Source organism: Pseudorca crassidens, chromosome 11, assembly GCF_039906515.1.
Source record: "Pseudorca crassidens isolate mPseCra1 chromosome 11, mPseCra1.hap1, whole genome shotgun sequence".
Taxonomy (NCBI): Eukaryota; Metazoa; Chordata; class Mammalia; order Artiodactyla; family Delphinidae; genus Pseudorca; species Pseudorca crassidens.
The window spans coordinates 83829704-83846051 of NC_090306.1; the positions used below are offsets into that span (position 1 = coordinate 83829704).

Below are 16348 nucleotides of genomic sequence, written 5' to 3' on the forward strand. Positions count from 1 at the left end.
TTAATAGGAAAAGTAACTGAACACTTTCAAAGCATTCTTTTTTTTCAAGAGGGATTTTTGGATTCACCAAGGAAGGAATCAACCTTGGTGAATCCAAAAATTCACCATCTTTTTTCTTTTCCTTTTAAATGACAAATTATGAACTGCTTGGAATATTTGTATCAAGTAAGAATTTGCCATTGAGCTTTTGTTCTAGCCTCACAGCACACCCTGAAAATATCAATAGTTTCTCATTTTCTAATGCAGAATCAACAGTATGAGAATATCCTTGTGAGATTGCAGGGATCTTTGCATCTCAGAGCAGGACTTTCACAAGTGTGAATGAGAGCAAAGAGGTTTATAACTGGGACTGGAAACACTTCAGCTGTGAGCTGTAATGTTGGATTTGAGTCCAGAGTGACATTTATGCTCTTAACAGGAATCAACTGTGCCCAGTAATCAGCACAGAGAGGAAAAAGAGTGAGGCAGTCCGCGGGGAGGAGGTCACTGACTCTTCATTCTTACAATACCCCGATAACTGCTGGCGTATTTTAAGCACAGACTGGCACAGATTTCCCAATGGTCTACTGCCATCCAACTTAGAGCATATTTTAACCTACACACGGCTACCCTGAGAACGCTTTCTAGTTAGATATTCAGTGCTGAGTTATAACTATTAATTTTTTTTTTTTTTTTTTGCGGTACGCAGGCCTCTCACTGTTGTGGCCTCTCCCATTGTGGAGCACAGGCTCTGGACGCGCAGGCTCAACGGCCATGGCTCATGGGCCCAGCCGCTCCGCGGCATGTGGGATCCTCCCGGACCAGGCACGAACCCGCGTCCCCTGCATCGGCAGGCGGACTCTCAACCACTGCGTCACCGGGGAAGCCCCATAACTATTAATTTTGCCATATAATATTTTCCTTAGTTTCAACACTTAATTATTATATTCAGTTTCAGCAAGTAAATTAAAATAGGATCAAACAATTATGTTTGGTAGCCTCAAGTGACTTTCAAATGATTAAAAAAATACACCAAACAAGCAATATTGTGGTGATTTTGTATGCAGCAAAACCAGCTACGCTGCGGGGATTATTAACAGAGAAAAAACAGACCGCAAATCAGCCATTTAACATGAACTCTTACCCTTTGGAGCTCAGTTTCAAGGTCACTTTCTGGGGAAAGCTCAGTTTCAAAGTCACTTTCTGGCCTCCCAGCCGACGGGACGGCTTTCCTTTTGCTCCCCCAGCCTGCTCTGTGAGCCTCTGCCGTCCCTTGGCGTCTGCTGCTCTGGGGTGGGGCTGTCTGCTCCCCTCAGGCACCTGAGGATGGCCCACGCCTTTCTCGATTTGTCTCTCTTATAATGACTAGCACATGGTCTCAGGTGAACCCTATGAAGTTGTCATTTTTTTTTTTTAAGGGTCAAAAATGGCTCAATATCAGCAATTTCATAGGGTTTGATCTAAAAGCTGCTGAAATCCATGATTGTTAAAGGAATGAGCAAATGAATTCATGTACAGCAACGAGGAAGAAGCCAGTTTTATAAAGAAGGATCACTGTCCCAGCCTCTCGACACACGGAGAACTCAGGAGACTTTTCAGAGAGCCGAGGTACTCAGAGCCAGGCATGGAGGCCTTTGAAGACCTTGGAGGAGAACCACGGATGTGACTAGAGATGCAGCGAGAGACTCCTATGGCGTGGCAAACGCGTCACAGATCTTGTGAAGTTCAGCTTCGAGGAGGGAAGGGTTAGGACTTCGTTTTGGCAACAGAAAATTGGCTCAAACTGCAAGCAGTGAGATGAGAAGGAAAGACTTCTTGAGAGGACAGAACGATTATTAGGGACAGCTGGGAAGCTTCTCCATCTGGTCTTTAGTAAGAGTTTCCCTCATCTATCCCTAATGACTTAGGGGTAAGTCTCATTTAGCTGGAAAATGAGGGTAAATGACCTCTCAAGGGCTTTTCTGGTCACAAGGACTCTGACCCAAAGGCTGGGCGAGTACAGAGCCTAAGTAAGGCCACGTGACAAGAAGAGACAGTGGGCAAGCAGCAGCCACTCAAACTCCTCCTCCGGCATAAGACTTGGCTATTGTACTGTGGAGTAACTCACACACCCTGGCCAGGTCTGCACAGCACAAAGCAATGCCCTCTCTCTCTATTCCTCTGGCCCTGGCTGGTATCCAGGCACTGTGGCAGACTGTTCTACCAGGATAGCCTATCTACACAGCAGCCTTACTGGAATGCCCAGTGGACCAAGGCGGTGGTTCTCAAACTTTCCAGAGCATTCAAATAACATGGAGTGCTTGGTAAATAACAGACTGTTGGGTGCCACCCCTAGAGTTTCTGATGCAGTAAGCGCTACAGACCGAATGTTTGCATCCCCCCGAAGTTCATTTGTTGAACCCTAACGCCCAGTGTGATGGTATTAGGAGGTGGGGCCTTTGCGGGGTGCTTAGGTCATGAGGGTGGAGCCTTCATGAGTGGGATTATGTGTTTATAAAAGAGGCCTGAAAGAGCTCACTTGCCCCCTCTGCCAGGAGGGCATGGTGAAAAGACGGCCATCTATGACCCAGGAAAAGTGCCCTCGCCAGATACCAAGTCTGCCAGTGCCTTGATCTTGGACTTCCCAGCCTCCAGAACTATGAGAAATAAATTTCTCCCAGTATACAGTATTTTTGTTCCAGCAGCCCAAACAGACCGAGACAGTACGTCTGTGGTAGGGCCTAAGATTTTGCATTTCTAGCAAGTTCCCAGATGCTGCTGATGCTGCCAGTCTGGGGACCACACTTTGAGAACTTCTGCTCTAAAGATGCAGTTGATGAATTTGATTGAAAGTCACTGTCAGAACTGTTCTCTGCTGCTATACATATAGACTCAGTTGTACTGCATCTTAACATTAATTCAGAGACATTAATTTATCAAAACACACTATGCTCCACTTGACAAGTGATTTCCAAAAATCCTTAGTTAGCAGTTAGCTGCAGCTCTTGGTCTTCAGAGCAATTAACTAGTATTTAATTCACCCTTGGTTCCTCGGGGACTGTGAAAGTATAAAACATTCTGCACATAAAATAAAGAGTTTGGGTCCTGAAGACAGATTCTAGAGTTATGTCTAGAATAGATGTTGACCAGATAGAGCTGATAAGCCCAGAGGTCATGCTGGAGATGTATGTTTTCTCATAAAAGTTCCCCAGTTCACCCTCAACTAGGAACACATCCAAGATATTAAGTTATGCCCCTGAGAGGTGTGACAAGCAAACATCAACGCGTCTTCTTGGACTGCTTCTGGGAGTAAAAATTGGAACAATGTTTTTGTAAGGCAGTTTGGCAATACTTACCCAGAGTTTCAAGATGTGTATACTCTTTGACCCAGTCATTCTACATTTAGTGGCTTATTCTAAAGACATAATCAGACCAGCTGCAAAAGACTGAGGTATAGGGATGTTACCCAAAGTATTGGTTATAACTGGAAAAAATTAAAAATGACCTAATGACCAAAAAGGGGAACTGGTTAAATAAGTTTGGTTCAGTTATGGATTGGAATATTGTTCAACCAGTGCAAATAATATTGGGGACGAACAGTTATTGGAATAAAAATGTTTCAAAGTATATTGTATTTAAAAATAGATTATAAACAGGCTCAGAATATTTCCATTTTTTGTCAAAAGGTGATGCCTGTAAGTGCATAACTAATCAGTCTGGAGGATTATGTACAAACGAGGTGTTAACAGAGGGGTGTTTACCACTTCTGGGTGGTAAAACTACAGTTGTTTTTATTTCTCTTTTCTATATCCCTATTTGAAAGTTGAATAATAGTGAATGTGTATCGCTTTTGTAAGAAGCAACTGTAAAGTTTAAAAAATTTAAGATTTTTTAAGTTAGCAAAGTCAACTGTAAACATGTGCAAAAACACACGGACTTTTTCAGTCTATCACATTTAAGTACAGCTTCAGAGCGTGTGTGTGTGTGTGTGTGTGTGTGTGTGTGTGTGTGTGTGTGTGTGTGTGTGTGTGTGTGTGTGTGGTGTCATCCTGAATTTATGAAGGGACCCAATGATAAGCTCCTTCCTCCAGGGCCTCCTCTACTCACTACAGTAAGAGCACAGGAGGGTATGTTTGGATTTCTGTCTTAGCTCCACCCTTTTCAAACTATGTGGCTAGGTATTTTAACCTCCCTTTGTCTTAGTTACTTCATCTGTAAAATGGGTATGTTAATATAGCATCTCCTTTGTGGAGCTGTTGTGAGATGACATAATTCCGTGCCTAGCATGTAGTGAACATCAATAGATTTGGGCTATTACTGTTATTCTGAGGATTAATGCTTTCGCTTAGCTTTTCAAAGCACAGCACCCCACTGGCAAAGGAGGGCAGAAGTAAAATCAAAATCTGTCAGCGTAACTGAATGACCTCTGCGGAACATACTCGGACTGCAGTGAAACGGTGGCTGCAACAGGGAATGTTCAGCAGAACAATGTATCTGAACCAAAAACAACTGACTCACTATGTTTAGAAAGAGGGCTTCAGACAAGTGGAAATTAAAGACAGAAGAGGCGCATGACATCTTTCAGTGATGTGGAGCAGTGAGGGTGTTACATGGGAGAAAAGCCAGTAACGAGAGTAATAAAAACAAAAATAAAAAGTAAAGAGAACTGGGGCATGAAGATGATATGGGATACGGTGATTGGGACCGTTTGGTGTTCCACTGGGTAGACTCCTAGGAAAATACAATACTCACGAAGCAAAAAGTACACATGAGCAAAGCACAGTGACAGGGGTTAGAAGGGCAGCTGTTTCGTTGTGTGTATTGCTATCTTAATACACACACACAGACACACACACCACATTCAAGGGCTTAGACCTGTGTTTACCTGCCTCGTGCAGTACTTTTGAGAGAGTGAAAGATAAAACTTGATTCTTTCCTGAAACTTGGGCAACAGAAACTTTTAAAAAACAGTTGTTTTTAGGTTTTTTTCCCAGCCTGGTACCTAAGAAGTAGTCCCTGAAATTATTTCTGAAAATGACAGTTCCTCAGAGAAGGGATTTGTATGAGGACGGAAGGACTAAACATGACTTCGAGCCTCTCCTAAGGAAAGAGCCTCTTAATTTAACATTTCTACCTGATTCTAAAATCTACCTTTTTTCAAGCTTTCCAATCCATTCTCCGCCATTAATTTCTTTCCTTGCAAACACAGAAAAAAGATGGTCTTCACACTTCAACCAAGGCACAGATGAGTATTTGGAAATCTATATTAAAATTCAACTTTAGAATTGTTTCCAGATTAAAAGTTTAAAAAGCATATAAAGTTAAAGGGAACAGACTCAACAAGAAGTCTGAACCATGGTGAAACTGTCTAAGCCTTTTGGGAAATAGAGGTTCCAAAACCGAAGTACACTGGAAGATTTGCTTATTCCTGACTTAAACATAATTTTAAAATATTTCCTTTCTTACATCAGAAAGGCCGATTTCTACCTTATTACAGTTGAGAACAGATATTTCTTTTTCTTTTGTTTTCTTTTTTTTTTTTAGGGAAATGTCCTTGAACGCAAACACCTGTGACACCTGTGAACATTTCTAACCGTCAACTATGGGATTAGGGGAAAGTCAGATTTCAGAGTATTAAATTGAATAGAATGGCCTACCACTTACAGTAGCAGATGTTTCCTTATGGTACATTTAATGAGGGAAGTGAGAGAGTGCTATATATTAGTGATAAATATTCCCTGGGGCAAAAGTCAGGGTTAGGGGATGGGGTATGAGTAAGTCTAGGGAGGCAAAATGGAATAGTAGGACCTCCTGTTGCCAGAACAAATCCCTCACTTCACCAAACACTGTACCTCGTAGAATCTTGAAGTGGGAGCTAATCATGCCAAAGAGAACTGAAAGGCCCAAGCAATCTATTTATTGCTTTGTAAAGTTCAGTCCTGTGGACACATTAGTTAAAAGAAGCAACTCCCAATAGAATTAGGAACAAATTACCTCCCCTAAATATGAAATGCAAAATTACATGTAACATCGTATCTACAGTGTTCCTTCATTTTTTTCTTGCTTTTGGCAATGACCTTTAAAAATTGGAAAGAAGAGTGCAGGGTCCCTAAGTTTCTGAATACTCTCATATATACTGTATACATAGAAAATCAGGGTAAGGACCCCATCAGAGGTGGGGAAAAACAAATGAAATGATCCAAAGCAAATCTATCCATCGATTTACTTGTTTTTCCAACGTTTGGAGGAAGAGGTCACGTGTTTTAAGATTTTACTGAGCTAGGCCCTTCACAGGCATTACTTCATGGAACCATCACAGCTACTTCGTAAGGTAGCTATTATCAGCAGACCCTGGGGACACAGCACACACGGTTCCTGCCTTCTAAGGGGCACAGGGCAGGTGTGACCAGACGTCACACAGTGTTATGTGAGGTGTGACAGAGGGAAGGTTCCATGTTCTGTGGGGAATATGTTAGGGGAGGATCGTGTTCAGGACCGTAGAGCTAGGATTCCTCTCAGGAACCCTTTTAGAAAGGAAGACTCTGGCTCTGAGCCCAAATCTAGCTGGAAAACCCAACCAGGAACATAAAGGCAGCACGAAATGAATGTGTTCAGATTAAACGGATATCTGTCACAACTCCTGACATATTATTAATATGTTTTAAATTTTTAATTTTAAATAGACATGTCTGTAAAGCTATCATGGGAAAGGAAATAAGCAGCCCAGTTGTACCACTAAGGTGCAAAATAATTCACAGAAATGATCCTTCCTAAAAGGATGCCTCAGTAGCAAGACATGGATAGTCTCGTAGGCTTTTATTTAAAAAAAAAACTCTAAAAGATAAGGCAAAAACTACAATTTTACTTACAAAATGATCAGGGTTTCTTGCAAGTTTCTATTGATTCTTTCTCACTAAACACAATTCAGAAGATAATTCTTCCGGGGATGGGGGGAATCTTACAATGAAAACCTGCATAAAAGTGTTTACAGCAGCTCTATTCATAAATGCCAAAACTTGGAAACAACCAGGATGGCCTTCAATAGGTGAACGGATAAACAAACTGTGGTACATCCATACAATGGAATATTACTCAGTGATTAAAAGAAGTGAGCTATCAAGCCACCAGAGACACAGAGGAACCTTAAATGCATTCTACTAAGTGAAAGAAGCCAGTCTGAAAAGGCTACATACTGTATGATTCCAACTACATGACATTCTGGAAAAGACAAAACTGTGGATGTAACAAGAAGGTCAGGGTTGTCAGGTGTTACGGTAGCAGCAGAGAGAAGGGGTGAGTAGGTGGAGCACAAGGGATTTTTAGGCTGTGAAACTATTCTGTACGGTATCGTAATGGTGGACACATGACATCATGCACTTGTCAGAACCCAAAACACTGTATGACATAAAGAACGAATGCTAATGTAAACCATGGACTTCAGTTAATAATAATATATCAATATTGGTTCATAACTGTGACAAACATACCGCACTAATGCAAGATGTTAGTAACGGGAAACTGTGAGGGTGGTGGTGATGGAAGGACCTTTCTGTGCTTTATGTCCCATTTTCTTGTGAACCCGAAACTTCTCTAAAAGTTAAGTCTATTAATTAAAAAATCTTAAGACAGTTTGAAGAGGAAAGAGACTGGTTAACCTGAACAAACAAAGAGAGAAGTGATTCCATACTGCAGAATGATATGAATGACTATCATCTCACACATGTCTGTTAGTTATGGTGTATTTTTAATTGAAATAATAGGTGTATAATAGAACACCAGGAGAGTAGTGTAGAATTATCTTTATTTCAGAACTGATGGGACCTTAGAGATGAATAAACAGGTTTAGATAAACTCAGAAAATAACCAATCATGACTATCAGAGAAGGGAAAACTGTGTTTGGTTTCTGCTGGGGCAAACTGAATGTGTTAAAGTAAGTGTTATGGAAAAAAAACATTTATAGTTGCTAAGGATGCAAAAAAAACTCCTGAAATTTTTATTTATGTTAGTACATTGGAATGTAGCCCAAATTACTACATATGTTTGTTAGCTAAATGGTTTAATTTAGTTGGTACTAATCTTACACACTCTTTGAGGGTTTCTAAAGTTCTTTCTTTATCAACATAAATGATCCACCTTTTCAGCTATTTTAAAATTCAGGATAATAAACGTTCCACTGGCACATGTGAGAGGTGGTACAGCCTGGGGATTCGAGTATGGGTGGTGGAGTTAGACTGCCTGGGTTCAAATCCTGGTTCCACTACTCACTGGCTGGGTGACCTTGGGCAAGTTACTTAACCTTCCTTGGCCTTTGTCTCCCCATATGGAAAGTGGGGACAATAGCAATACTTATCTCATGATTAAATGAATTAATGTACATTTCACTTGTGCAGGGCCCGGCCCACAGCTCTCAACTGTTAACTGTTATTAATCCCAATAAACCGATTTTAGGAGACCACGCCTGATGGCAACATGAAGACACCTCTATGGTGATACTTCTGCTACTCCTAGAATTACTGTTAACATGTTGGCCTCCTCCACTGAATCGTACTCAGTGACAGCAGGAGCCGAATTGTAGTCATCTTTGTTAACAAAAACACATTTAAGGAAATAGTTCTCAGAATAAGGAACTACACTGATTTACTTCTTACTGGGAAAGAAATTTTAATTTCAGCTAAAATTCATACTGTTGAATTGAAAACTTTTTTTTTTTTCAATTGAACTGAAAGAGGAAACCAGGTAAAGTTTTAGTGCACCATACTTTGGCACAGTGACATTACGGTATATCAATTTTAAGATCATCTGTGCCCTCAAGTATTTCCCCTGGGGAGACTGGATTACACTGGGACTTTTGGCTGAAATGCAACCATGTTGAAAAGAGAGAAAACAGCAACTGGATGTTCAAACTGAACATCAACTGCAAGTTGAGATCCACACCATTTTTAGTTGGTGAGAGCTCTAATTCACAATTCAATACTTCCACGTAACAGATCAAATCTGCGCTTCTGGTTGTGAAAGGCTCTGGTGAACCCAGTGAGTGCAACTTCAGCTACTGTATCAAAGACTGATGTTTGTTTAATCAAGATGGGAAATAAGGGTTTATGATATCCTAAGAAGCAATAAAGTTCTTATCTTCATGCAAACTACCCAAAATAACACCAAGGGCAGCAAACTGGATAAACACCCCAAAGAACAGAAGACTGGCTTCTAAATAGATGGCCTTTTCATTTTAAGCAACAGACAAGTATTTAACTAAATTATTCTCCACCGAGACTATTAAAATGGTTTTGCTATTGCTATCCAAATGAAATTTCAGATCCACTTAATTTTAAGAAATTGACCGAAATTCAAATCACAGATTTGGTGTATTTTAAATGGTGCTATGTGCTCTATGCGCTATTTGTGCTCATTACCACATCGAAGTGGCTGGACTCAGATGTATTAAATCAGAGATGCCAAGTTAATTTCTTAGACATCTTCATAAATAGCTCTAAAATTATTATGAGGCTTGATGATTGAAAACCTTTCCCATTTCTTATTGTTCACTGGTGACATAATTTAGATCAGATAGATATTTAGTATACAAGATTCCCAGAATTATAAAACCAGGAAGAACCCTAATGGGCATCCAGTCCAATGTCCTTACTTTCTAAGAAAATGAGGCCCAGAAGAAGCAGATGAATGTAGTAGTTAAAAGCTTGGGATCTGGAGTCAGACAGACCCAGTCCCAGATTGGCAAGTTATTCACTGCTGGACCTTGAGAAAGTTATTTAAGCTCTCTAAACCTCAGTTTCTCCATCTGCAAAATGGGATCAACAATTGTACTAATCTTTATAGCTTTGTAGGAAAGACTGGATGAGCTGAACACTCAAAGTATTCAGCACAGAAGACTGGCACACTGTAACTACTCAGTAAATGCTACCAGTTATTATTATTATGACTAAAAACTGACTCCTAAGGCAAGTAAGCAGCAACAGAACTAGAACTTGAGTTGCTGCACGCGTCACAGTGTTTTTCATCTAAACAGTACCTGGGATAAAGATTCACTGGTCCTGACAATTTAAGTATAACTACATCAAATAGAAGGATAACTGCTTCAGTTTTTCTGCTACTGAAATGATCAAAATATTAAAATGACGATTACAAAAAAAAAATGACGATTACATTACTGAGGTGTCAAATTCATGAAGATTCACATGTATTGAGCTTTTCATGAGCAATGGACATTACATGTTTACCTTTGTAACTGTTAAATTATATGCTTTTAAGTATTTCCCATCAAAAGGTGCTCATATAAAATAAATGACAAAAGTTAGGGTTCACTTGCTAATGATCTTAAATTTGACCCTGATTAGTTGCTATATGGACTAAGTCCGATATTCTTAATTTGTATCATCAGTCAGATATCACCATATATCCTCTACACATGTGCTATGGAGGAATAAGAATAGGGACACATGAAAGAAAAAGGTCACATGGTTCTGCAGTGTGAGTGAGAATCGGTTTGGCTAATACAGACTCCTCAGAACTCAGCAGCCACCAATCACAGACATTTGGAATTGCCGTTTCTGTCAACATTGTGTCCTTATATGATTCAGCTCAGAGCTGAATGTTTTTCTTACATTAAAAAATGAATAATTAAGAAGGCTCATAAGGAAAATGAGCTTTTTATAATATGCTCTCAATATTCTCCATTTGTTAATTTTTAGTTAGTTGGCAGTCTTTTCAGTAAATATTCTCAGGCTGTCAAGTGAGTGCTTAAAACATTTTCTTGTAGTAAACTAAAGGTCATTTTTCTCCTAATCTGGAGAATGATCAATGTATATAAAATTACTTTAACTCTTTAAAAATAAGAGTAACTGAATTAAATAGACATCAGCTCAAACTACAGTGACATAAGCTCAAATATAAAAACATGAAAAAAACCCAAACACCTTTTTATATAACACCAATGTGATTCAGCAGACCAACAGATGAAGAAAATAGTAATCTGAAAAGTGGCAATCTGTACCCACAGCCAGTATTTAGTATTTCAGTGACTAGAAATAAAATGGTTTGGCAAACTTACCCGCATTTTTGCACAAGCATCTTGGGTTGATTCTGTCCCCCTGAGCTCTTTTATCAGCATAGAACCTAAATACTGAAATACAAAAAAAATTTAACGATTTATGAAAAACAGAATATAAATATGAGTAGCAATTTAAAAGCAGACTGTAGAAGTACTACTGGCCAGGTTTCCTGGCTGTAGGCTGCTGCATAACTTTTAAAAACTAACGGTAACTAATTCTAACAAATAAATGCACGTATAGAGAGAATGCAGCAGAATTAAGCACAGTTCTGAAAGCTGTAAATTGCTCTTTATAATAAAACTGTAGCAGTTTCTAAAGACGCCATCTTTCAGATCATATTTAACTGCAAAACGGGGGCATCTAAAAATGTTTTCCCTTGTTTTTTGAGGCAGCTATGTCTGCAAAAATAAATCACATCACTATCTATGTAATTACAGGGCTGTATGAGACAGCTGAGAAGCTAAGCAACATGCACCCCATTTGGACTTAGTTGGCTGCATAGGTAATTAACGTTAGGCTGTTCTGAGGCAGAGATGCAGTTTTGGACCTTTTTCATTCACAGCTGTGTGCCCTGTGGTTGATCCACTTGAGAACAGGCTGGGAGCGTGCGGGGAGGGGGAATGTCATTCACAGTTGTTCCACAGCCCAGAGAGCTGAGTCTTTGGTGCAAACTGACACTGGAGGGGCTGAATGGGGCTGAATGTCTCCTCCCAGGAATGACCAACCACTTTGCCGTTAGGCGATCGGCTCCAATACTGCCTTGGTACAAATCGTCACGCATGCTTCAAATTCTGGCTGGGGGCGCAAATAGCTTTTAGCAAAATGTCTATTTTGTCTTTCTATCAGTTGACTCCCCTTCAACCTTTTGAAGCTTCAACGGGGCTCTTCCCATTTATCATTTTTCTCTAATTCCCTTCAAAAAACAGAAAGAGCTCTATATGTCTTTTTTAAAAGAGTGCATTAAAATAATTATTTTCCTGACGTGACTGAGGAGACCCTGGCACTCTGCAAAAACTGGGTTGGGAATCAGTCCTACCGACCCGGGAGGTCTCTGACTTGAAGAGGTTGTGCAAGGGCACAATAGCAGAGGGTTTGGTCAAAGCCTTCCAAGAAAGGCTCAGGGATTTGGAATTTGAGCCTTGGAGGAGGGAGGCATTTCAATCCCCCAGTTCTGGGAAGATCACTATTGAAATGAGTCCAATGCTTCAAGATATAAGCAGTTAAAGGGGTGCAGAGAGCACAAAATGAAAAAAAAGCCTAAACTACTGTGAGATAATCAGAACATCCACATCTTCATCAAATTAAGGAAAATGATCGTGGTGAAATCCTTATCTTTTAAGGTATCAGGAAACTTTGTCCTAATTGAAACATTTATTTTAAAGAGAGACAGTTGCAATGCTCTGTCCTGGGTTCAGCCACTTTCCCTGCTGTAGTCATGACAACCAGCTGCCCCCAAACCAATGGTATCTTTTGAACATCTACCTGTTCATATCATTCACAATTCTCAGCTAAGCCTGATTCTCTCTCCTATTTCAAAAAAAAAAAAAAAAGCCCAGTACTGTAATATAATCCAAATGATGACAATGAAAAGAATCTGGTATTTATATAGAGCAGTAGACCCAATGTTTTGAGATTTGTAAGTGGAAATGTCTATATGTGCTGTATTTATACTCATTTCCATTTTAAGATAGCAGTTTATCACATTTAATTTAAAATATACAACTATATAAGGAGATAAAACAGACCTTGCGCTTACAAGATTAAAAGGGTTATAAAGCTCTATTTATTTGGACTTTCTCTGTGGTGAGAAGGCTACTTTAAGAAAAAAGAGAAGGGGAAAACATTTTAGGAATTTCAGTGATGGACATTTGGGGATACCTTCAATATAAAAGTAAACAGGTTAGAAATGTACCCTCTATCCCTGCTGGTACCCAAGTACTGAATTCTGGGTAACTTACAAAAGCTTTGTAATCACACGACTGGAAGATGAGCTTTTCCGGGTGGTGTTGCCAGTACTGCACTGGAGTTGAGGCTGTGGCTTCGTTTGGAGGTCGCAAGGTAATGGAAGGTTCTCCCCAGTCTCCTGTCTGAAAATCACATTTATTCTAGAGGTAACATGAGCAGTAGGCCAAGTTCATTCCCTATAGCTGGCCTGAGTTCACCTTATACCTGTGTGCTGTAAATGTGCAAATGTATATTATATGTTTGTTATGGTTTTATATGTCTTAGCATCATATTTCCCAAAGCTGAGTTAATTTTTGAGGTATGAAAGAAGTTGACCTATTCTATTTTTCGAATGACACCCTAAGGTAAGTAATTTTAAAATAAAACACGAATATATTCATAAATGATTTACTAATTTTCTGTTCCAACAGAAAAGAACATACAATCTTTGAAAGACTTTTCTGTTTTTAAACTTGACTGAAATTTTTAGTTTGAACTGCTTTTGCATTCAGAATACACAGTTCCATCGGTTTCAGTTCCCAGTTAGGACATGTACCATGTACTCTGAATAATTTTATATCTCTGGAGAAAAGATACAGTAGGTGTGACACTAAACAGAATTTTAGAAGAAAAATATACTAATGGATGATACCTAGTTTCCCTCCTCTGAATTCATTTGTATCAATACAATACTACTGTGGTTGTCTTGGATATACTCAGCCAGCTCCCTCAGAAAACCTAAAGCATGAATGAAAAATAAATATTTAAATACCAGGTTTGGTCATACATGCACATGCATGTACTTGAGGATCCTAATCACAAATACAAGCACATTCCCATATGCTGGTATATCATATAGTACATAAATGTCCACAAAGACAGACCTAAGACAGAAGGACATTCTATCATTTTAATTATCATTTTCCATGAGGTTAACCTTGATATGTTTTATTACTGTAATGGTTTAGTATGAGCATCTATAAAGTCAAAGGCCTGTGTTGGGAGATTTCTCCTTTCGCTCGTAAAGATTCTGATTGTTCAAGATTTGGTTCTTTGTTGGACATAACTCAATCTAGACAACAGGCAGATTTCCAAAGCCACTCTCCCTCTAACTTGGATTTGGTTGGTCTTAACAGAATTATGAGAAATTACCTTTCTCAGGAGCTGGAAGAGTATAAAGAGGTCTCATGAGCTCCAAAACCAAATAAAACCTTGGCTAGAGACAAAGTTCCACAGAAGTACTGGCAAACGGGTTGGCACTAGGATTTCTTAAGGAGGACTTTCAAGAAGTCTGGGATAAGAATGCCAAATTTTGGATGTAGGTGTATGTTTTGGGGGAAAAAAGTCCATAACCTTCATTAAATTCTTTGAAATGCTCTAGAAAGTTCAAAAGGTTAAGAGCCCCAAGTCTCCAGGAGTAGCTTAAATAGGATGTGTGTTTTGGGGAAGACGACTACCGTTCCACTTTTTCCCTGTGCAGTTTGGACTTACATTACGAGGAATATGAGGTGGCTGTCATTACTGGAAAGGGTTAGGCGTACGCTTTGCCATCTGGAAATTTCTAACTGGCTTTAAAAAACAAAAGAATTCTAGAGCCCCTTAGGAATGCAAAGGCCTTGTCATAGAGGCAGAGGAATGCACAAGCCTTTTCATGAAGCAGAGAGCCTGTAGCTTTTCTCCTTAAGATGGGTGACTCCCAACCACGGGAAGAGCAAAGTGAGCCTCGTAGTATCTCCTTGGCTTCTCACCAGAGTGTGTGACCAGTCAGAACCCCTCTGCTCGTCTCTTACGCTCTGCCCTGAGCTACTCTGTGTGTTAGTTCTGTTCTAGTTGCTGATTTACTCTCACAGGGCTCCGTTCTCCCATCTCCCGTCTGTTGATATTGTTAAGGCTTTACCTGGAATACTTACTTTGGCATTTTTAAACAGAAATCCTATGTTTTATGACCCATCCCTGACTCATTCTTGAGTTTTTTCTTCATGTTTATACAAACTGTTATTTCGTGAAAGCAATAACTGATTGCAATTAATTAATTAGGAGTAAGTTTTCCTCTGGCTTCCTATTTTGATCTTTTCTTTTCCTTCTCTCTCAAATGTTTGGATCTTTATTATCTCTCCAGTCTTTATTTCAACTGGTTGTGATTTGGTCTTAAAAAAACTAGTATAAAATTAAAAATGCAGAATATGCGAATTTCCATATTATTTTGAAGCTGAGTGTAATAACCTTTAAATAAGGTAAAACTCTGGAAACATGCAGCTGTGAGTTCTTAACTAAAAGCTCTCCTCACATCTAGCAAATCATCCTCTAATCTCCCCCCATTAACCTTTTCCCCTGTTCTCCCCCCTCCCTCGATAAAGCAACAACAACATAGCAAACAGGTGTCGTACATTTAAGTCACAGGTAACACTGTTAACGGAACAACAGAAGTTGGCACACAACTTTGTGGAATGATACAAAAGGAGCTGGTTGACCTCAAAAGATCCTTCGATCCAGTGTCCGCTGACGTGACAACCCAAAGCAAGCATCCAATCTTCACGTTAGCCCTGTCATCATTTAGCTGAGGTTCACCTTGGCCAAGCTCAATGGGCAGTTTTCAGAAAAGCCTGAACAGACATGGCAGGAGCTGGGGGTACCATGGGTTGTGGGGCAAGGGTTGTGGGGTAGGGGTGGGGATGGGTGGGTGAAGCTGGGGTTATGGGGACATTTGAGGTGTTCGTACATTAAGCATGCAAATCATATGCAAACTCATTCTCTAACTGCTGAATTAACTCAGGCACTTTTATAATTGAATTTCAATGTGAGTTCCACATATACTGAAAGCAGAATGCCGATGCAAATATTTACATCATCCACAGAAGTCGCAGCAGCCATTTTGGGAATTACAAGCCCCAGCATACAGCACCTCAGTCTGGAGATCATTTCCATCTCTTATTTGATAACCACTTGAAGAAATCAGTGGTGCTTCCATTTAATCTGTTTAGGCAGCGCCATCATCTGCTCTCCTATGACTCCACTTCGTCCAGAAATCACAAACCACTGCTTTGAATCCAGAGTGATCTGACACACTTTCCCTACGTGCAATGGGGGGAGATAATTATAGGGAAGAGAAACAGAATCCTTACTTCATTTTCTTTGAGGCCCAGAAAACTTTGCTCCAGTCCAAATATTTTAAAAATTCCCTACAGGGACTGAATCTACCTTTCTGGAAATAGAAACTGAATTTTGTCATACTTAGTGCTATTTCCAGAAATTCGTTTTCAAACAGAGGGAAAAGTGTTCTTAAAATTGAATTTATAAGGAAATAATTTTCCTTTCTTCCTGGAAATTCATCAACTGATTTTTTTTAACCTTAGATCTAAGAATATTTAGAAGACTCTGC

General features: G+C 39.7%; 1 protein-coding gene across 21 annotated transcripts in view; it reads right to left on the minus strand.

Moving 5' to 3' along the window:
* Nucleotides 1–16348, minus strand: part of ANKS1B (ankyrin repeat and sterile alpha motif domain containing 1B) — a 1163282-nt gene that overhangs the window by 44160 nt on the left and 1102774 nt on the right. For all 21 annotated transcript variants that reach the window (XM_067697640.1, XM_067697639.1, XM_067697638.1 and 18 more), the window contains 2 exons: nt 12984–13112; nt 11025–11096 (listed from right to left, as the gene is read on the minus strand). In XM_067697640.1, the coding sequence (XP_067553741.1) occupies nt 11025–11096; nt 12984–13112 (201 nt within the window). The remainder of the gene's footprint in view (nt 1–11024; nt 11097–12983; nt 13113–16348) is intronic.